Source organism: Aquarana catesbeiana, linkage group LG02, assembly GCF_042186555.1.
Source record: "Aquarana catesbeiana isolate 2022-GZ linkage group LG02, ASM4218655v1, whole genome shotgun sequence".
Lineage (NCBI taxonomy): Eukaryota > Metazoa > Chordata > Amphibia > Anura > Ranidae > Aquarana > Aquarana catesbeiana.
The window spans coordinates 112,624,068-112,646,835 of NC_133325.1; the positions used below are offsets into that span (position 1 = coordinate 112,624,068).

Consider the following 22,768-nt stretch of genomic DNA (forward strand, 5'->3'; position numbering starts at 1 on the left):
TGTAGGGAGCCACAGGGGGATTGGATTGTCAGAATGGATCCCCCCACCACTCCCATCCTCCCATTCCCTACCCTTCTTAGATTCCCCTCCTGCAGCACAGATTCCCTGGAACCCCACCCCACACAGCCCTGCCGTCTGTCATCTGCTGTCAGGGCATGGGGGAGATTGGTTTCAGGATGAAGAGCAGGGAGTTGGTAAACATGTCACATTTACCAATCCCTTCCTTTCCTGATTGAACACAGTGGGGTTGATTTACACAAACTGAAGACTGCAAAACCTGGTGCAGCTGTGCATGGTAGCCTCTAAGGATTTACCCCCTCCCCGACCAGGCCTTTTTTTTGCACTACGTCGACTTAACTGAAAATTGCGCGGTCGTGCGACTTTGTACCCAAACAAAATTGACATCCTTTTTTTCCCACAAATAGAGCTTTCTTTTGGTGGTATGTGATCACCTCTGCAGTTTTTATTTTTTGCACTATAAACAAAAAAAGAGCGTCAATTTTGAAAAAAGCCCAACATTTTTTACTTTTTGCTATAATAAATATCCAGAATAAAAATGTCTTCATCAGTTTAGGCCAATATGTATTCTATATATTTTTGGTAAAAAAAAAAAAAAGTGTATATTGAATTGTTTGCGCAAAAGTTATAGCATATACAAAATAGGGGATATATTTATGGCATTTTTATTATTTTTTTTTTTTTTTTACTAGTAATGGCGGTGATCAGCGATTTTTAGCAGGACTACGACATTGCGACATTGACAGATTGGACACTTTTGATACTTTTTTGAGAAAAATTGACATTTATACAGTGATCGGAGCTAAAAATAGCCACTGATTACTGTATAAATGCCACTGGCAGGGAAGGAGTTAACACCAGGGGGTGATCAAGGGGCGTTCCCTAGGGAGGTGTTTCTAACTGTGGGGGGAGTGGACCGACAGGGAGTAGAGAAAGATCACTGTTCCTGATCACTAGGAACAGCAGATCTCTCTCTACTTTCCTGACAGAAATGCTTACATTGACAGATCCCCGTTCTGGCTCTCTGAGGAGAGATTGCGGGTCGTCGGCAGACATCGCGGCCGAAGGCCGCAAGAAGTATCGGCTCCACGCGCGCCCCCTATAGTCCTTAAAGCGCCCGCCGTACACCTACAGCAAATCGCGCAGGGGAGCCAACCTGCCGACATATAACGATGGCGGCTGGTCGGCAAGCAGTTAAACTTTGACAACAAAACCTGGAAGTTGATTGATTTCTGTGCAGAGCTGCACCAGGTTTTGCACTCTCCAGTTTTAGTAAATCAACCCCAGTGAGTGATCGGTACTAAAACTTTGTTTACTATGCTTCCGTTTGTGAATGAACAGATGAACTTCCTGTTCATTCATTCTGCAGTGCAGCTGAAGCTTCAGTGAAAGGGATTGAGGAATCTGTGCTTAATCACTTTCTTTGTCTCAAAAGTATGACACCAGGACTTTTAAAATTTCACCAAAGTCTCCCCACCAGAATAGGATTGTTTAAAAAAACAAAAAAAACACACAATTAAGGCTCACTCACACAGGTGCTCAGGATGGAAATTTCTGTATTGGGACGTACAGCTGTATGAACACAGACCGAGGTCCTAATTTGACAGCTTTTCCAGATGAGCAGCCCTAAAGGCCCAGTGCGTTCAGGGCTACTCCTGCACCTACATGCCTATTAATTTAGGGCCTGTGGCTGTGTTTGTACAGCTGCTGTGTCCCCATAGTGTAACATAGGCTGCCTGCGTGCAACTCTAGCCAAATAAACAAACTTCTGATTCACATTGTATAGACCACAGCACCCATGTGAATGACCCCCAGAGCATTATATATTAACTCAATAGTTTTATCTAAGTTTTAGTTGGAATTTAGTAGAAATTCTGTAAGTTATGTTGTGTTTGTCTCTGCTAATAATGATTATAGTGTATTTTTAGCAAAAATATTGATTTGATAATCATTTGCGCAATTATCACATGACCTACAAAATCAGTAGCAAGAAGAGAAAAAAAGATTGATCGCACACTTGGATCCAAAAGATGCTGTAGAAATGTCTTTATTGTCGTGAGCCAGGCAAAATTGCAATGATGATCAGTTGACGCATTTCCCACGAAAAGAACCGCGCTTGTTCCAAGTGTGCGATCAATTTTTTCTTCTCTTCTTGATGCCTACGGTGATGAGCCGGGATTAGCAACTTGGACCGGATGTGTTCATTTTTTGCCTGAAGTGGTGTGTGCACCCTTGTTCTGTTTTTATTCTACCAGTCCTATGCTTTCAGAAAATGTATGGCTTGGGGGAGGTCTTTTACAACCTCTAAAAGACGTAAGTGAAAATGAATAAACTCCAGACTTTTCAAGTAAGCTGCTTATTTACAGTTTTGCATACCTTCGATTTTCACCATTTTGCAGAAAGGCGTAATTTAAAATAAAAAAATATTTATTATTTATTAACTCAATACATATATCTTTTAGATTTCGTTGAAATTTTAGAAGTCATGTTGTGTTTGTGTCCACTAATAATGATTGCATTGTATTTTTAGCGAAACTGTTGTTAGACATTTGCGCAACTCTCTAGGGATCTACAAAATCAGTAGCCCCCCCCTTTTTTTTGTTCTACTGATCCACTGCTTTCAGAAAATTTATAGTTTGGAGGGTCTTTAACAAACTCTAAAAGTCTGGCCACCTGAGTTGAAAAGTGAATTGCAGGGCCTGGAAGTAAAAAGGTTAATAGGTTGTTTGTTACCTTCAGCTGCCAGTTTTGGAAATGTTTCTCTGATTACTTATAGTAAAATATCATCTGCTTAATACTGATTGATGAGATATCCAGCGTCCAGCTTTCTCCCCCAATCAACACACCAAGTCTAATACCACACTCAATACTTTCCTCCTTCAACCCTGCTACCACTGAGAAAGTTGCCAAACTCCTGTCCACGGCCCACCTCACCACCTGTCCCCTTGACTCTGTCCCCTCACAATTACTGCGACCACCTCCGTGCTCTGATGAAATAGTTAACTGTATCAAGTCACAGAGTGGTCCTGTGGATACATGACAAGTACAAAGTGCCACGTCCTATAAATTTGGAAAAACAAGAGAAAATGGGACTTGGACTTTTTAGGCACAGTTAACAATAATTTTATACAAAAAATATTTTATTTTAATATAAACATATAAAACCTACATGATCTCTAAAAACCCACATTGATAGTTAGATACATCATAAACAATAATACTACTGTACAGAACCAATTGCAACTACAAGGAGATGAATCAAGGACATTCCATAATATAGATGGATCCAAGAGTGTGGTTCAGAGACAGATAGGCGGTGTAGTGATATTCAGGTAGATACAATTTGCTCTACATGTTGCGCGCTCATTGCGCTTCTTCAGGAGAATTAACATCAGCTATCAAAAAAAATGGAAGAAGAGAAAATATATAAATATGATACATAAAACTACAGAAACATCAGCATGTTAATACCATATAACTATAATAAGCTGAAATATCTGTAACCAAGGCGGCCATAAGCCGAGCGTCTCTGTTGTGGGCAAAAATGGGGAGGCAAATCAGATTGCTATGGGGGCTTATATATTATATAATAGGTATATGAAAAATGAAAAATAAAAATACATAAATAAAAATAGGGGTCAAGCGTACAGCTTGGAACCAATTAATAAACTGTATTACATCTGTAAGCGCCCAAGACAGATAAATAACAATCTAGGAGTAATATGGCCCCTGAGGGGGACTAACATCGAAAAGTGTATTGAACTTAACTGTTAGTAATAGCCAAAGGTGAATACTTACAGGGTAATGTGAAGTAATTGAACGCATATAGTTAATAAAAACAGCACGATATAGCAGATACAGGGGTGCAGCAGACCGCAGAATGGTATGATCCTGTCAAAGGAGGAAAAATAAGCAAGATAGAGATTGCCTAAAACAAAATATCATAAGAGTGTAGTTAGCCAACTCTACTAGGGGAGGATCCTTCATAGAATAAAGAATAATTATGTATATGTACATAAAAAAGTAAATGTAAAATAAAAAGTACTGAAAGCCACAACGGCCAAAAATGGGCAAAGGGACAAGTATAGTGATCAAAAATGTCACTAGGTATTGAAATGAATGCCAAATGGAATGATCCACCGATGTCTCAATACAGCCCCATATAGTGGTAGAAGACAAGCAGAAGAAGGCCAAGTACTGTTAATTCTTCAGAGATCTTCCTAAGTAATAGTACCTATAACAATGTAAAAAAGTGATCAGGGAATCACAAAATGTGAAAGAGGAAACTATTCTGGCGAACATAGCAACAGCAAGTCCCAGAACAAGTCTAAAGTACATACCTCCCTGGACAGGACAGCACACCAAACGCCACCTCCATAAGCCTGGTAACCGTGGTATACAATAGCTCAGTAAAGCACTCAATAACCGCGCTTTTATACACACGCCCCTCCCATAGTCAACAGTCAGAGGCGCCGACGTAACGTCATCCAGAGCAGCCGCTAGTACTCACCGTGCATGCGCACACCACCAAGACTGCGCCTGCGTGTAGAGGACGAAAAAGAGACACTCGGCGAGGGGAAGGAGATCGCTGGGAGTGACGTACAAGGACCAGGAGGAGGGAGAACACCCCCAGCTGATCCTCCCTACGTCACGTCTCACACACAAGGTGCCAGGATGCGACACTGGGCAGTCGCATAGCACTGGAAAAAGTCTCCGTTCAGCCAGCAAGACACAGGGGATAGGCAGCACCAAGAAACAGATATACAGCACAAAACTGACAAAATAACTAACTAAAGATAACAAAAAATATATTTTTATTTATGTATTTTAATTTTCATACACGTATTATATTATATACGTCCCCGTAGCAATCTGGTTTGTCCCCACGTTTTTGCCCGCAACAGAGACGCTCGGCTTATGGCCGACTTGGTTACAGATATTTCAGCTTATTATAGTTATATGGTATTAACATTCTGTTTCTGTAGTTTGGTGTTTTCTGAAATACCATATTTAGAAAATACTGCATTATGGTCACTAGATGGAGCTGAGGATCATAGGAGATAATCATATTACCCTTTAATTTCCTACGAGGCAGGCAGGTGTATACCAGCACCATTTTTTCCATGTTACCCAGCTTTAAGTGGATTTACCCTTAAATATTGGTAAAGGGCAGCGTGTGATGATGAAACTCTCAAGCTTGTGCTATGGAGTTGCACTGTTCTGCACACCTAGCTTCACTCTTTGGCATGTGACAGAGACCGAGACAGTACACTGCAATGCACTACAAATGGATAAAGGGAAAGGAGTATTGTTGGCGAAAATACGTTTGCCCAATGAAAGTACATTTGTGCTGGGGGAAAAAAATGAATGGTAAATACTGCATTTGCCCACTAGATGGTACTAGTTATCATAGAAATTCGTATAATACTTAGCACCTAGTGTCCAAATACAGCATTTTCCACATCTAGTGTCCAAATACAGCATTTTCCATTTTAAATCAATGAAAACAGAAAATAACCAAATAAAAAAAAAATTCTTGCCCCATTTGCACAAAATGATTGTTCATTCATTTTCACTGAACAATTTGCAAATTTTTTACATTTATTTTATAAATACACTCTATAAAGTCTCTTTTACAAAAAAAAAAACTGTGCATGCCAGAAAATGTTTTCAGGGTAAAGTTTTACTTACATAAATATGGGCACCAGCTGTATGTGATAAAATACTCTGTGTGTTTAGCCATTATATACAATTTGATCCTCATCAAGACTACATTTTAAAGGGCTAGCTTCCTACATATTTAAGGAAATAACATGGTATGTGTTACCGAATAGGATCCAGATGGAACTTACTAACTCCCTTTGCTGTGAGGTGTTTGGTTGAGTAACATCCGTATTTGTGAGTAACGTCATCCAGTTCTGGAGCACGAGGTTGAACTTGATAATGAAACCGTGACTCAGTGGCTAAAGGTTTTGGGATTTCTTTTCTCCAGTCCGGTGGAGCATCTATAGCATATTTCATTTGATAACCTGCACGTGATATTAGACACATATAAATTGCTATGCACATTGATATCACCAATTCAAGACAGTTACAACTATAACTGATATTACAAAAAATATATATATATATATCAATATCTGCAAAGCTTCATTACCCTGATATTGAAAAGGACAACTGGTCGTATTTACTCTAAAACCTTTAATCTATCAGCAAACATATACGTTTATTTATTAAACTGTGAATGTATTGCATTCTAAAAATACATATCTTTGAAGCTCACAAAGCACAAGAAAAACCTTACTTATAAAACGGCAAATATAACATTGGATATCATGGTTGCTAAATCATTCCTTTAAATTCTGACATATAAAACAGACACAGGATCCAATGTAAACTCGAATGAGTACTACCCAAGTTACAAGGCATATCATTCAATAAAGGGATAATTTGGCAACCTAATTTGCCAGGCACTCACCAAAAACGTTAATTTAGCACATCTATCAGTTTGAAGAGGCAGATCTGTGTTTCAACATTTCTTTCACATGTACACATATAAAAGATATAGATCAGTTATCATATTGCATTGTTTTCTGGCCTTGGGATAGCTAGTAATATTCAAACTGCAAGCACAATTCCAAAAAATCTGAGACGCTGTATAATATCTACATAGTAACAAAATCCAATGATTTGCAAGTCTCATCAACCATATTTTATTCACAACAGAAAGCAGAAAACATATCAAATGTTTAAACTGAGAATATGTACCATTTTAAGAAAAAATAAGGTAATATTGAAATTGATGGCAGCAGAACGTCTCAAAAGAGTTGGGACAGGGAAACAAAAAGCTGAACTAACAAAGATGAGCTGGAAGAACATTTTGCAACTAATTAGGTTAATTGGCAACAGGTCAGTAACATGATTGGGTATAAAAAAGATCATCTTAGAGAGTCAGAGTATCTCAGAAGTAAACATGGACAGAAGTTCACCAATCTAGGAAAATCTGCGTCTAAAAATTGTCGAACATTTCAGAATGTTTCTTATTGTAATATTGCAAAGACTTTAAATGTATCATCATCTACAATACATATCATCAAAGGTTTTAGAGGATCTAGAGAAATCTCTGTGCGCAAGGGACAAGGCCGAAACATAATATTGGATGCCTGTGATCTTCAGGCCCTCAGACGTCACTGCGTTAAAAACAGGCATAATGCTGTGATGGACATCATTGCATAAGTTCAAGTATACTTCCACAATTCACTATCTGTGAATAAATTTGCCATGCCATCCAAAAATATGAGGTAAAGCTCGATCATGCAAAGAAGAAGCCGTATCTGAACATGATCCAGAAACGCTGCCATCTTCTCTGGGTCAAAACTCATTTTAAACGGTCTGTTCCAAACTGGAAAATTGTTTTGTGGTCTGACAAATTAAAATTTGACATTCTTTTGGCAACCATGGGCGATGCATCCTCCAGACTAAAGAGGAGGAACCTTCCGGATTGTTATCAGTGCTCAGCTCAAAAGCCTACATTTGATGGTATGGGGGTGCATTAATGTAAATGGAATGGGCAGTTTGCACATCTGAAAAGGCACCATCAGCGCTGAAAGATATATCCAGGTTTTAGAGCAGCATATGCTCCCATCCAGAGGACGTCTTCTTCGGGGAAGGCCTTGCATATTTTAGCAGGACAGTTCTAAAGCATACTGCATCTATGAAAGCACCATGGCTTTTGTAGTAGAAGAGTTCAGGTGCTTAAATGGCCCGCCTGCAGTCCAGACCGTTCACTATTTGAAAATATTTGGCGGATTTTGAAACAAAAAATATGACAAAAAAAGACAGGACTGTATAGCACAACATTCCTCTCCCAAAACCCCAGCAACTGGTCTCCCCAGTTCTCAGATGTTTACAGAGTGTTGTTAAAAGCAGAGGCGATGCTACACTGTGGTAAACATGGCTCTATCTAAACTTCCTTTATATATTTCTGGAACATCTGATCATCACCTTATTTGATCTGGGGACGATTCTGGGTGGTGAGTCTGGTGATCCTCTGCTGACCTCCTGGATGGGTTCTCCCTCAGACCTTTGTATCCTGGACCTGGAGAAAGGCCCTGGTCGGGTTTAGACCGCAAGCTTTAATTGCTTGCCATCTGGTAAGCGAGCATTCTTTTTAAACACTGAAGGTGTGGTGGAGGTTGAATTCACTTATTATGGACTATTACTACTACCTTTTTGAGCAAATTTTGGATGCACAGTTACACTGTTTTTTCAGCATCTGTTGATGCGTGGCACTTCCTTTTCTATCACTGCAGAATTGAGAAGATGGACTTATAGTTGTTGTTTTTGATCACAATTGATTTTATTAGTGTTTAAATTAATTAGCGAATTGTATCTGATCTTTATTTTATTAATATTTGGGGGGTAGCGCTGCTCTGTTTTGAAATTTATTGTTGGTGTGTGTATCTCACTTTAGCAGCTGCTTATTGGTTTAGTTATTATTTTTTTGCATTGATACAGCGCAGTATTTTCCTTTTATTTATTTGCTATTTTGATACTCCTTTACTGCAGCTTGCACCATTATTATCACTACCTTTTATCCATCAGTGTCCGTTTGTTCGGTTACCGATGGATATTTTTGACTACAGGGCCTCTAAAAAGGTAAACACCAATGGAGTGTTTGAACCCTACAAAGAGGAGGAAGGTGATCTTAGTGGCTTATTCACCAGATTAAAAAATCTTACCATCTCAGAGACCCACACTAAGTGGGATGTTGCTTACCTGGAGACATATGTCAAACTTAATATGGTCCCAAGAAGCCTAAGGTGGGAGGTCGGTCCCCAAAAAGGGGATATCCAATTAGAAGATTGGTACAAATATTTCAATGAGGCTGGAGTTAACCTCCTTAGATTTCTCATTGAGAGGAAATTGTTGAAACTTTCCCGCTTAGATGAAGAAATAAAAAAGATTAAGGAGAAATTAACCCCACTTCTAGATACTGCTGAGTATAAAGATAAATCACAAAATTTGTTAAATATTTTAGAAAAAGAGGACAGAGAACAGAAATTCAAGAAAAAGAAAAAATACAACAGAGATTTGGCGGATTATCATGGGGGAGTTGTATTCGAATGGCAGAAAAAACTGCTGGCGGCAGACGCCGGTCAGGATAATGCTGCTATGGATACTGCTCCACCTGCAACTAATGCTAATCCTACCAAAGGATCTATTTCTACTAATTCATATAGGAATAATGAGAGACTGAGAAGGGGTTCTTTTCAATCTCCACATAGAAACTATAACCAAGGGAGAGGTGGACCACCATCAAATCAACATCCAGGACCTCCCCAGCGGTCGTCCAAATCTAACCAAGGGAACCGGGGTGGGCGGAATACCAACACTCCATATTATGGTAATAATTACAATCAGGGACGTTTTCCCCATCCACAGGATACCTCCTATTATGGCTCAGGGTATAATCAAGGTGGTGGTCCCCCAATCCGAGGACAGAATTACTATAAAGGTGGAGGTCCTAGGGGTCCACCTCCTGCTCGAGATGGTCCAGTTTATTCCGAGCAATACTATCCCCAGGTTTCAGTAGATGAATATCATAATCCATCTGATCCTATTTGTGACCAAAATTTATTTGGTTATGGTGGCCTGACTCAAAATAGATTTTTCCCTCTTCGTGATCTTGATGGTCCAATTTCAGACTACCATGATCAAAGTGGTACCTCATACTACCCCCCCCCCCCCCCTAATAGAGACCTTTCTGGTCCATCCCAACAACAGGGTAATAATAGAGGGATGAGCCATGCTAACCCTAGACCTTCCTGTCAAAATTCCCAACAGTGGGGTTTTCACAGGCCCACACAGGGGATCAAGAGGGCCGTAGACCAAGGAGAGGAACCAGGGGGGGGAGACGATTACGAGCAAAAAAGAATAAAACTATAGCTGGAGCAGGAATTTTTAATTTAAGTTCCGTTATTCTTAATGCTAATGAAAAACAGTTATTAGACAAAGGCCTTAAGTTCGCACCCCCTCGCAAGCTCAATAAATTTGAGACATATATGGATGTCCACAAGTTTATTAGAAAGGTCAATATTAAAAGGTATCTGCTCTCTAACCCTATTACAGATCGCAGCCAGGTGTTTAATGATTATCAGCACACTAAGCTTGCTAACGCCTCCCTATTCAATCCCCCGGGGGCATTGGCTCCATCCATTAAAGTTTTTCGTGATGTATTGTTGAGAGATCTTGAGGTAATGCCTATTAAGAAGGCAAGACAGAGTCGTGAACTTCAATTGGGACTAGACTCACTATGTAGCAACAAAGAAATAGTTATTAGACCTGCCGACAAGGGAGGGGGGATCGTCATTCTTAATCGAGACGATTATTTAACAGAAATGTATAGAATTCTTGGTGACAGGGATACCTATACCCAGTTAAAACGAGACCCTAAAATCTCTTATTTGGGTGAATTAACGAAGATTGTTGATAATGGTTATACACGGAGTATTATCAACAAAAAAGAGAGGTTGTATCTTATCCCCAAAGCACCTCGTACGCCAGTGATATACTATTTGCCGAAAGTTCATAAGCACCCTACTTGCCCCCCGGGACGTCCTATTGTGAGTGGGATCGATTCCCTTACGTCCCGGGTGGGCAAGTATATTGACTTCTTCTTACAACCTTTGGTTGCTAAAATGCCCTCTCTAATCAAAGACTCTAGGCATGTAATAAATATTTTGTCTAATCATACCCCTACTGCATCTACATGGTTGGTCACCGCAGACGTGACGTCCTTGTATACAATAATTCCTCATGATTTAGGCCTTTTTGCAGTTGAGTATTACCTCAGAAGAGATTCTGATTTGTTTGATGAACAAATTAATTTTATTATGGACCTTCTGAGGTATGCTGCTTCACATAATTATTTTTGGTTCGACAAGCAGTTCTACCGCCAAGATCGCGGAGTGGCTATGGGGGCTAAATATGCCCCCAGTCTTGCGAACCTTTTTATGGCTCTGTGGGAGGAGGACGTCATCCATGTTTGCCGAAAGCCCCAACTCAAGTTGTGGGCCAGGTACATCGATGACGTCCTCCTCCTTTGGGACGGTTCTCGGAGCGACCTTGATCAATTTATGGAAGACCTCAATAAGAACGATAGAGGCATTGTTCTAAATTTTGAAGCCAGTCAATCTGCTGTTAGTTTTTTGGATCTTAATATAGGCATCCGTCACAATCAGTTTAGTACCTCTACGTTTTTTAAAAGTACAGATCGAAACTCCTATATTTCTATGGATAGCTGCCATCATCAGGCCTGGCTTCGTTCTGTTCCTAAGAGCCAGTATATACGTTTTAGGCGTAATTGCTCTGACGCTGCTGAGTTTTTGGAACAGGCGGATGTTCTCACCAAGAGATTTTTGGAGAAGGGTTACCCGCAAGATACTCTTAGTTCCACTCTTCATTCAGTGGTAAATCTGGATAGGAGTGATTTGTTAAGGGATAGACCACCTCGTGAGCAGAATTCTGCCTTGGTCCCTTTCATCACCACCTATTCAGTCCAGCATAACCAAATCAGGAATTTAGTGCAGAAACATTGGCACATTTTGAATAATGACCCTGTCCTTAGGTCTATTCTACCTGTTAGGCCTCAAATGGTATTTAGGGGAGCACCGTGTCTCAAAGATCGACTGGCCCCCAATGTTATAGATCCCCCTACTACTAAATTAAGTTTTTTTGGTAATTTTACAGGATACTATAAGTGTGGTAGATGTAGGGTGTGCTCCATTAATAAGGGCATACAGAGACGTACTCATAAGTTTACTTCCCACACTACACAGAGGGAACATGTGATTGAGCCATTCATAACATGTTCGACGGAGGGGGTCGTCTATCTGCTACAGTGCCCCTGTGGGTTGCAGTATGTGGGCAGAACTAGACGACCCCTCTCCGTCAGACTGAATGAACATATTGCTAATATCAAGAATGGATTCCCAAAACACTCGGTCTCCAAACATTATTTGAATACTCACAACAAGGATCCCTCTAATACGATCTTTTTAGGGATAGATAAATATCGTCCCCATTGGAGGGGTAGTTCTCTGGTCAGGAGCATCTCCAGGTTGGAGATGCTATGGATCCATAAGGTCAAATGTTACACCCCCTATGGGTTAAACGTAGATGTAGACACAAATGCGTTTATAGATAACTCCTGAGACTATGTATTTTTGTGGTGTTATTACTTACTTATTTAACTTTTAATGGATCAGACTCTCTGTGAACCTAGGGAAATCATCCCTAGTTCACATATAGTTTGTAGATTGGGTACTTTTTGTCAGGAAGTTTTTTGGTTGAGATTAGGTGTAGAATATCTACCCCCCTTTAAAGTAGGTGGTCCTATTTCTGTTTAGAACGGTTGCACATTATTTTATTAGGTATATGGTTTTCTGTTCTCTTTCAAATAAGTAGTTTCTTTAAATAACCAATAAATTTTCTGTATGTTTTTATTTATAATTTTTAATATTTTTTAATATTTTTAGGTGTTGAATAATGTCGCCTGAAACAATTAATTAATTTTTGCTTTAAGACCTTAATTATCTATGTTCCTCCATGATTTAGGAGGCATAATTTGTCCTTTATCCATAGGGTGTCAGTATGGCGAGATTGTTTAAATTAATTTTTTCTTTCTCACCTGTATATTCAGTTATGTATCTGGATTATAATATGGGATCCGTTTCCAGGAGCTAAAATGGCCGTTATTGACTTCCGGTTTATCGGGAGATGGGACGCGGATGATTTCCGGATTTGGTCCCATAACGAGGCTTGGTTCCTTGAAATTTCTATGTATACGCGACACGTCAGTGCGTCGCCCATGCCCCAGACGACGTCATTATATGACGAAACGCGCGTCGGGAGGAGCTGACGTGCTGACGTCTCGCGTTTGTGTCCGAAGGGACGGGTGTTCGCATTAGCCGGCCAGCTGTACTGCTTTTAACTGCTACGATACACTGTAAGTGGCTTTCTTTTTATAATAAACTTAGTTTTAAACGTGTTACGCTATGGTGATTCCTTTATATATTTCTGGAACATCTGATCATCACCTTATTTGATCTGGGGACGATTCTGGGTGGCGAGTCTGGTGATCCTCTGCTGACCTCCTGGATGGGTTCTCCCTCAGACCTTTGTATCCTGGACCTGGAGAAAGGCCCTGGTCGGGTTTAGACCGCAAGCTTTAATTGCTTGCCATCTGGTAAGCGAGCATTCTTTTTAAACACTGAAGGTGTGGTGGAGGTTGAATTCACTTATTGTGGACTATTACTACTACCTTTTTGAGCAAATTTTGGATGCACAGTTACACTGTTTTTTCAGCATCTGTTGATGCGTGGCACTTCCTTTTCTATCACTGCAGAATTGAGAAGATGGACTTATAGTTGTTGTTTTTGATCACAATTGATTTTATTAGTGTTTAAATTAATTAGCGAATTGTATCTGATCTTTATTTTATTAATATTTGGGGGGTAGCGCTGCTCTGTTTTGAAATTTATTGTTGGTGTGTGTATCTCACTTTAGCAGCTGCTTATTGGTTTAGTTATTATTTTTTTGCATTGATACAGCGCAGTATTTTCCTTTTATTTATTCTCTATCTAAACTTACCTTATTTTTTTCTTAAAATGGTACATTTTCTCAGTTTAAACATTTGATATGTTTTCTATTTTCTATTATGAATAAAATATGGGTTTATGAGATTTGCAAATCATTGCATTCTGTTTTTATGTAGATTTTGCAGAGCATCACAGCTTTATTGGAATTAGGGTAGTTACACTCTGATTCCCAGAAACCTTAAAAGATTTATTATATCACTACACTGTCCTTATCATATGGAAATTAGTTAATATCTGATGATGTTTGAGCCGTCAGATCTGTAAAATAGGCAGTCAGTCCCTGAAGTTGATATAAACAAGGTAACTTTTAAAAGCTATGTTACCTAAAAGGTTTACAGGTCATACAGCGCAATTATCACTCCGGCATACACATATTTCAGTTTGAGTGCACAGTGTTCTTTAGGTTTTTGATCCAAAATGTTGTAGTGTGAGGGCCTAACTGGCTATAAATTGTGTAAAACTGTTAAAGCAGTATTATACTCAAAACAAACATTTTATATCTTGCACCTTTTGAACTCTTAAATGTGGTGGCTGCATTTGTTTTCTTTTTTAAAACTTTCTTCCCCTCTGTTTTCACCTGATGTTTAGATCATTAACACTCTGGATGGAGGAGCAACTGGGAAACCTTTGGAAACCTTTGAACAGCAGCATTGTCAATCTTGGGGGAGGGTAGTGTTAGACTCAGGGGTGTACCTACCATAAGGCAAACAAGGCATTTGCCTTGCAAGGCTCAAACTGAGAGAGGAGAGGGGCGGCACCGCCCCTGGGTGTCAAAATGAGAGGGGTGCCCCCGATATCGGTACTGCTGACACTGGCTGGGATATGGGGAGTTGGATTGGTCTAGGCTGACCCGGCTAAGCTGCATTCACAGGGTGCCGAGCTCACACATACACCAGTTGTTCAATGAGCCCACCTGCACTGCCACTGATTGCAGAGGAGCCCGGCCTGGAGGATTCAGCATTGAAGAGATCTGGCTGGGACCCAGGATAATCAGCCTTGAAGGGATCCAGACTGTATTAGATCCTCTACCCAGGGAGACCAGCTCTTCAGGAATCCAGCGCCTTGAATGGAACAGCAGCCCAGCGGGGATCAGCAGGTGGTCGGCTCTGTAGGACTCCAGAATGTAGTGGGGTCGGTGTGCAATACCTGAGATGTGATTGTTGGGGCTGAGCTTGACAGATGCCCGTGTATGCTGAGATCCCCCTGGGGACAAAGGATCCCATTCCCAGGATCTGGATCTGGAGGCCCCATGTGATCCACCGCCTAAAAGTTTCTCTGGATGTCTCAGGATTTTTTGGAAGTTCTGAGAAGAGATCTATAAGGATTATGCTGAAATCGGGAAGAGGAGCTCGACCAGATCATGTACTTGGATCAGGGACCTGGGAGAGATCCAGTCTGACACTTCTGGGATGGAAATTGGAATCCTTTGAGATCTGACTTTTGGGGGGGTCATATTTTACTGGGGGGACCTGATAAAGGAGTAATCACTTGTGATCTATACCTGGAGGTATCTGACCTATAGGTGATCTGACTGCAATCTGATCCGATCCGCCCAGACAGAGGGGAACAAATCCCCTTCCGTTTGTTTTTAGCGGACCAGATTGGATTGAACATTACACCCACTGCTCCATAGAGGAGAATGAAGGGTTCAATTGAGTCTGCCTAAAAAACGGACAGGCGGATCCACCTGGATTGCTAATGTGAAAGAAAGGGTTGGGACAAATTTAGATGGGGGGGCGCCTGATTTTAGTCTTGCCTAGGGCAGCACAAAACCAATATACACCACTGGTTAGACTAGCAGATTTAGATGGACTTGACTAACAAACTAAAAAGCTGATCTCCAGCTAACTCCTTATGAGCAGTTACAGGAAACAGTTTTTTTTTCTTTTGGGATAAAGGTTCCACAAAAAAAAGTATAAAGACTAAGTAGCAGAAATGGAAAGACTTATGAGTATTACTCATGAGACACCCTCTAAATATACCAAAACATGGGCTTGTTGGCACATTTTACTGAATCTGCTCAATATACTCAATTAATTGTGTCCCCAACTTGATGGTCAGCCCTGACTCAATGTACATAAGAGTTGGACTTATGAGCTTGCATGAGAGAGGCACTAGGATAGGATCAGTCGCCTCGTCCTATTTATCCTCCCCTTGTCCTTCTCCCTACCTCTTCTTCTCTGTCCTCCAATTGTCCCCCCCCCTCCCCCATCCCTACCCACCCTTTCTGATTTTGATCTAGAACACCCCTATTAATCAATAATTACTGTCATAATTTCCCCCAAAAGGTTGGATGGTTTATAAATAATAATTTCTTTACATTTAAAAGGTTATATCTAGCTTTTTAAGAGTTTGTTTCAGCTGACAATAATGAATAATTTGCAGCATGGAATATACAAAAATGATTTCCTCTTTTGTGTTTTCGTCTGGACCTTTGCTTTCTGGAACTTAGTTTACCTCCTTCGCTGTTATTTCTACTCCAACTCTTCTACATTAATATTCACAAACTCTAATCTGTCATCCACTACCATCTCATATCTCCCTTCATCTATGAACCACGCTTGGATGGTAGCCAACAAAAGGACTTGCGTTACAATTTTGAACAAAATATTCTTTGACCTGTGTTTGTTTCTAGTGATCTCTGTCAGGTCATTTGACCTTTACCGCATATACAGGTGCATCTCAAAAAATTAGAATATCATCAAAAAGTTAATTTATTTCAGTAATTCAATTCAAAAAGTGAAGCTCATATATTATATAGATTCATTACACACAGAGTAATACATTTCACGCATTTCTTTCTTTTAATTTCTTTTAATCATGGCTTACAGCTAATGAAAAACCCAAAATTCAGTATGTCAGAAAATGTGATTATTACATAAGACCAATAAAAAAAAGGATTTTTAAAACAGAAATGTTGGCTTACTAAAAAGTATGTCCATGTACAGTATAGTATGCACTCAATACATGGTCGGGGCTCATTTGCATGAATTACTGCATCAATGCGGCGTGGCATGGGGGTGATCAACCTGTGGCACTGGTGATGTGTTATGGAAGCCCAGGTTGCTTTGAAAGTGGCCTTCAGCTCATCTGCATTGTTGGGTCTGGTGTCTCTCATCTACCTCTTGACAATACCCCACAGATTCTCTATGGGGTTTAGGTCAGGCGAGCTTGCTGGCCAATCAAGCACAGTGATACATTAAACCAGGTATTGGTACTTTTGGCAGTGTGAGCAGGAGCCAAGTCCTGCTGGAAAAATAAATCAGCATCTCTATAAAGCTGGTCAGCAGAGAAGATACACACAGTATCTCACAAAAGGGAGTACACCCCTCACATTTTTGTAAATTTTTTATTATATGTTTTTACATGACAACACTGAAGAGATGACACTTCAGTGTACTCACTTTTGTGAGATACCGTATATATAATTTATTAATTTATATATATAAATTGGCAGGCATTGCAATGTTTTATGTCACACAGTATTTGTGCAGCAATTTTTCAAATATGTTTTTTTTTGGAAAAAAAAAAAAAAAAAAACACTTTCATGAATAAAATAAAAAAAAAAAAAAAAGGTGGCTGTCCCTTCCTACTCCTTTATCTCTATCTCTTCCTCTTTATTCTCTTTCTGTTCTTTTAACCTCTTGGTTCTTAGTCTGCTCGATCCTCTTCCTTTCTCCTTTATTAGGCTACATGTACTGTGCGGTTTAGACGTAGCTGATTCACCAATATTCTGAATCGTAACCAGATGATTTGACGTTAATATACATTGTTATTGTCTATATGACCTGCATGCCTTAACCAAGTCTCCCCGCTGGCTGTATTCTAAGGGAGTATATTCTCTGTTCTATGCCTACTAAAACTTTCATACGCTATCTTGTTTTTTCTGTTCGACAGTGTTGAAAATCAATAAGACTGTCAGGTTTAAAAAAAAAAAAAACAGTCAGTTTAACCCAATTTTTTTGTATAATGTGAAAGATGATGTTACGCCGAGTAAATAGATACCTAACATGTCACGCTTTAAAATTGTGCAGACTCGTGGAATGGCACCACTTCGGTACTAAAAAATCTCCATAGGCTAAGCTTTAAACATTTTTACAGGTTACCATTTTATAGTTACAGGGGAGGTCTTGGGCTAGAATTATTGCTCTCACTTTAACGTTTGCGGAAATACCTCACAAGTGTAGTTTGATCGTTGTTTACATATGTGAACGCAACCTACGTTTGTGTTCGCTCTTGCATGTGAGCACGAGGGGATGGGGGGGGCAATTAATTTTTTTTTTTTTTAATATTTTTTTTATTTTTACACTTTCCCTTTAAAAAAACATTTTTTTTATCACTGTTATTCCTATTACAAGGAATGTAAACATCCCTTGTAATAGGAATAGGGCATGACAGGTCCTCTTTACAGCAAGATCTGGGGTCTATAAGTCCCCAGATCTTGCCTCTAGGTTGGAAAGCATGAGAGCAAAGAAAAATTAAAAAATGATATCGGCATCCCAGCCAAAAAAACGTCAGTTTACATCGCCCGGCCTCCAAAAGTCATAGAGATTGCCGGGGACCATCTGGTCTGCGGTACTCTTGGCTGAACAGCCGCTATGATTGTTTTTACTGTGCAGGGAATCGCCAGCAGAAAAAAAAAAAAAATGATATTTGAATGATGCCTGCAGTGCACTGAAAGCCCAGGACTTCATATGACGTTCAGCGGTATGGAAGAGGTGAAAGAGGAGCTTCAGTCTCCCACCAAATAATTAAAAGTCAGCAGCTACAAATACTGTAGCTGCTGACTTTTAATATAAGGACATTTACTTGTCCAGGGATCCTGCATTGTCCTCACCCGAGCAGATTCTTCATTGGGCTTCGGGTTCAGGCACCAGCATCTTAATTAAGGGAAACCAGCAGTGAAGCCCTGCGGCTTCACAGCCGGCTTCCCACAGTGCATGCACGAGCCGCGTACAAGCAGTTTTCTGCGACCTCTAAAGTGTCCCAGAAGGCTGTGGCCGAAGGGGGGGTGAGCTTCCGTTCAGATTGCCGCTGTGATCCGGGGCGAAGGGGGAGTGGGTACTGGGTAGCTGTCAAAACCAAGTGACAAATGTAGAAGAGGAGGGAGGAGCAAACAAGTGGAACTTCCAATTTCATCATCATCATCACTGTTGAATATGACCTGTCAAAATGCTGTCAGAAGATTTACTGACTCAATATAATGTAACAGGTACTGCAGGTTTAGTATTGCATATTATCCCTCACCTTGAAAACAAAGATTAACTGTCCCATCACACTGTGTAGACATTTAACCTAAATACCAGTTTGACAACACTGGAGAGGCAAGCTATTGAAAACATGCAATCAGTTCTTTTTGAACAGACAGATACAGACATTATGCCAGCATGTAGTTTAAAATTGCTGCAATTTACTGGGCAATATTAGGGGTGTGATGTCAGTTTTAAAGTGAATGTCATTCAGTTTATAATAGAAATGAAATGCAAAACATTGTGTATAGCTATTAAAAAAAACAAAAAAGAACATTATAAATACCTTTTTTTCCCCTTTTTTTATAAGTGATCACATTCCCTCTGTTCAGCTGCATAAGAGCTGGGGGGGCTTCTCAGTGAATGGCTGTGCAGCGGGGGGGGGGCTTCTCAGTGAATGGCTGTGCAGCGGGGGGGGGGAGGGGGAGGGGGGCTTTTCAGTGAATGGCTCTGCAGTGGGGGGGCTTCTCAGTGAATGGCTGTGCAGTGGGGGGGGGGGGGGGGGGGGCGGGTGTCAGGATAAGAGGATAAGTGTGATCATTGAAGGAGAGCACACAGAGTTCCCAGCATAGCTAGAGAACTGACCACGCTCTGCTCTCCTGCTGGGTGTGGTCAGTTTTTAATAGGAAAGCAGAGGGACTGGCAGAGACAATGCAAAGAGAACAGGATACTTTCTCATACAAGTACATAGTACAGCAGGCACATATCAGGAATATGACGTGTTGGGGTAACATACACTTTAATGATAATGCAGTATTTCTCATGGATTTTTATAACTCATACTGGTTTAGGGGTCCTAACTGACAGAAACGGCTGAACTAAACAAAGCCAAAAATCTAGTTATATTGTGAACAAAATACATGTATAGTAGTCTGTCATTGCCTGTATTTTGAGTATGGGTACAGATCTACAACAGGTAACAAACTGTAGTAGACTAGTAACCGTCCAATTGAAAAATGTGTATAGCTGTAAGTAAACTATACTGACAATAATAAGAGCTCCATTTAGCCCACACCCCTTTGTCTCCTATGATTCCAGTACAAAGATAGTTTTAGTTGGGCTCCTTTTCCAACAAAGCTATTCTGCCCATAGATGCCATATGGCAGATGATCTCATGTATGCCCATTTAGTATAAGAAGGGTCTAGTATTTTCCGTAGGTGGCAGACTTCTCATAAGATGATAAACATGGCATTTAGAAAACCCTATAAGGCACCTGACAGAGCAAAGGAATTAGAATTGGGGACACATGGAAACAAAACCTATAATTGATCATTCTCTGGCACTGGATGCAGGGTGGCACTATTAAAATGCAACCACAATGGCATCTTCATGCAATACCGAGCCTCAATATATGTTCCTGTGCATAGGGAGGCTCCTACTCAGAATCATACCTTGTGGTATCCCTAGATAGTCCCCTTTGTATGTAGAAAGATACTGGGATGTCATTACTCTCTGCACCTCTGCAATAGATGGCGGCTTAATCCAAGCTGAGCGACTGTCTTCCGAAATCTTTTTCTCTTGATGAGGTAACCGCCAAGCTGAAAAAGTCTGAAGATGGAAAGGATTTACTAAAGATTGCAAATAGCTATAAGGTATAACATTGTAAATTGTCTTTAACATAATGACCTTGAGGGCCAGTTCACACTAGTGCGATGCCAGACATTGCATGTGATTCGCACCGCATTGCTGTGCAAATCACATGCGATGTCTGTTTTCGGACCAAACTGGTGCAGGACCCTTTTTTGTCCACACCGGAGTAGGATCCCATGGGGGTTAACCCCCATGCGATCCGATTCTGCAAATCGCACTGCGTTTTGCAAACTGATTGCGTGGTGTTGTTAACTTAACATACACTCCACAATCAGTTCTCATGAACAGGTTGCGATTTACATGTGGTGGGAATTTGCAGCAAATTCGCTGTGAATTCGCACCGCATCTAGTGTGAACCCGCCATGATATACCACTCTGTATTTTTTTATCTTTAGATAGAATCTTCGTTCAGTGGTATATCCATCCATATACTAAACTGAAGAGATAAGATTACAATATCAGAAGCCACTTATAAAACAGGCATGACATCCAAAAAACACAAGGTTTCTCTTCTATCTTAAAATAGTTCTAAAGTCAATTTTTTTTTAATTAATACATTACCTGTATTAAAAAAAAAAAGTAAAGGTTTTTCTTTTTTTTAAGAATCATACTTACCTCAGTAGATGCGGCATTGGTCCGATGTCCCCCGGCGCCTCTCCACTGAGAACCGAGCAATCAAACACTACCGATCGCTCGGTTTTCAGAGCTTCCCCAGCAGAGAGCTGTAGACTGTCAGTCACAGCTCTCTGCTGTGCTCATTGGAGCGCTGAGCTGTGGGGCGGCTGGCTCAGTCTCTCAGCGGCTCGCTGAGACGGGTGTCAGTCCAGGTACCTGGTGGATCCAGACTTTAATGTCGCGATGACGCGATGCCTGGACTGAGTTCTGTGATGTCAGCAGAGAGTGGACTTTAGCTGGCTCTCTGCTGAAAATGGGTCACAGGAGTGCAAAACCAATTGCACTCCTGTGATCCATAGGAGAAGTACAGCCAAACAAGCTTTGGTTGGACTTCTCCTTTAAAGTGTTATTAAACCCACATCACAAAAAACTATCAATAAATGCTGTTTTACATGCTGTTCATGCTCACTCAGTGACTAGGAGATTCGTTTTCTGTACTTTGCAAAAAACCTGACCGATCCTGCTGTTCTCTATCTCCCCCTTCTGTCCATGTCTCCACTGCAGTTGGGGATTTTGCAAAGCAGTGTTGGCAGCTCTGCACATGCTCAGTTTTCAGTGTATTTTCTACCCTGATCATTTCCTACCTATACATATCACATAGAGTCACATATGTGGGGCATCATCCACAGACAGAAAGAGAAGGGAGAATGTAAATTAAATAGTGTGTGCTTAGTATCACTTTAGGGTAAAAAAAAATGCCCATTTGTTCCAAATCCCACCTATTCCAAATTCTTACCTGAGTCCTCTCTCAATCGATCCAGCACTTTGCACACCTGCAACTTATTTAGCATAAGTGCAACTAACATGAAAAATATATTTGGAGAAAGGTCTGCTTAAAGGGCTGCCTTACAAACAACCGTCATTTCTGTAGAGTGTATTTGAAAATTAAAGCAGTGTTAAAACCAAAAACCAAAATTTATCAAATTGCCGATCACCAATTTTTAGATGTGGTGGCTGCAGTAGGTTCTTTTTTTAGGCTTTTTTTTTCCTCCTGTTAATCCTGCCAGTGTGTCTGTTATTTTTCAACTTACTTTAGCAGACCAAGCTGTTAAGACAAAGTAGCAGTTAGAGGGTTAAGGCTATGTTTCCACTAGTGCGACTTTTCATGCGATTTGGGACTGAAAAGCACCCCATGATTTTCAATGCGTACCGTTCATATCTGTACGACTTCAAGTCGCAGCGACTTCAAAGTAGTCCTGCACTACTTTGGACCCACTTTGATGCGACTTGGGGTCCATAGACCTAAAGAATACACAGGCATTGCTTCAAGTCGCTGCAAAAAATCGCGACAAAATCGCGCGACTTTGGGGACGCAATAGTGGAAACATAGCCTTAGACAAACCATTTAATGATGACCGTGGTACTTACAATGATCAGCTTATTTGCTGCAACTGCTTAAAGAGTGTTAGCTGGAATTCCGCTTAAATTTGTAGTTAAGTCCATCTAAACCTTTTAGTACACCTAAAGGCCCGTACACACGATCAGACTTTTTGACAACAAATATGCAAGTTAGCTGTTTTGGGGCAACATCCGACCGTGGTGTACGCTCCATCGGACAAACTTTTTTGGTTTTC

At 40.5% G+C, this 22,768-nt stretch overlaps 1 protein-coding gene across 1 annotated transcript in view; it reads right to left on the bottom strand.

Moving 5' to 3' along the window:
- Positions 1-22,768, bottom strand: part of TEX26 (testis expressed 26) — an 82,916-nt gene that overhangs the window by 3,990 nt on the left and 56,158 nt on the right. Inside the window, exons 5-6 of the mRNA XM_073613359.1 lie at positions 20,321-20,477; positions 5,871-6,047 (exon numbers count right to left, since the gene is read on the bottom strand). Coding sequence (XP_073469460.1) covers positions 5,871-6,047; positions 20,321-20,477 — 334 coding nt within the window. The remainder of the gene's footprint in view (positions 1-5,870; positions 6,048-20,320; positions 20,478-22,768) is intronic.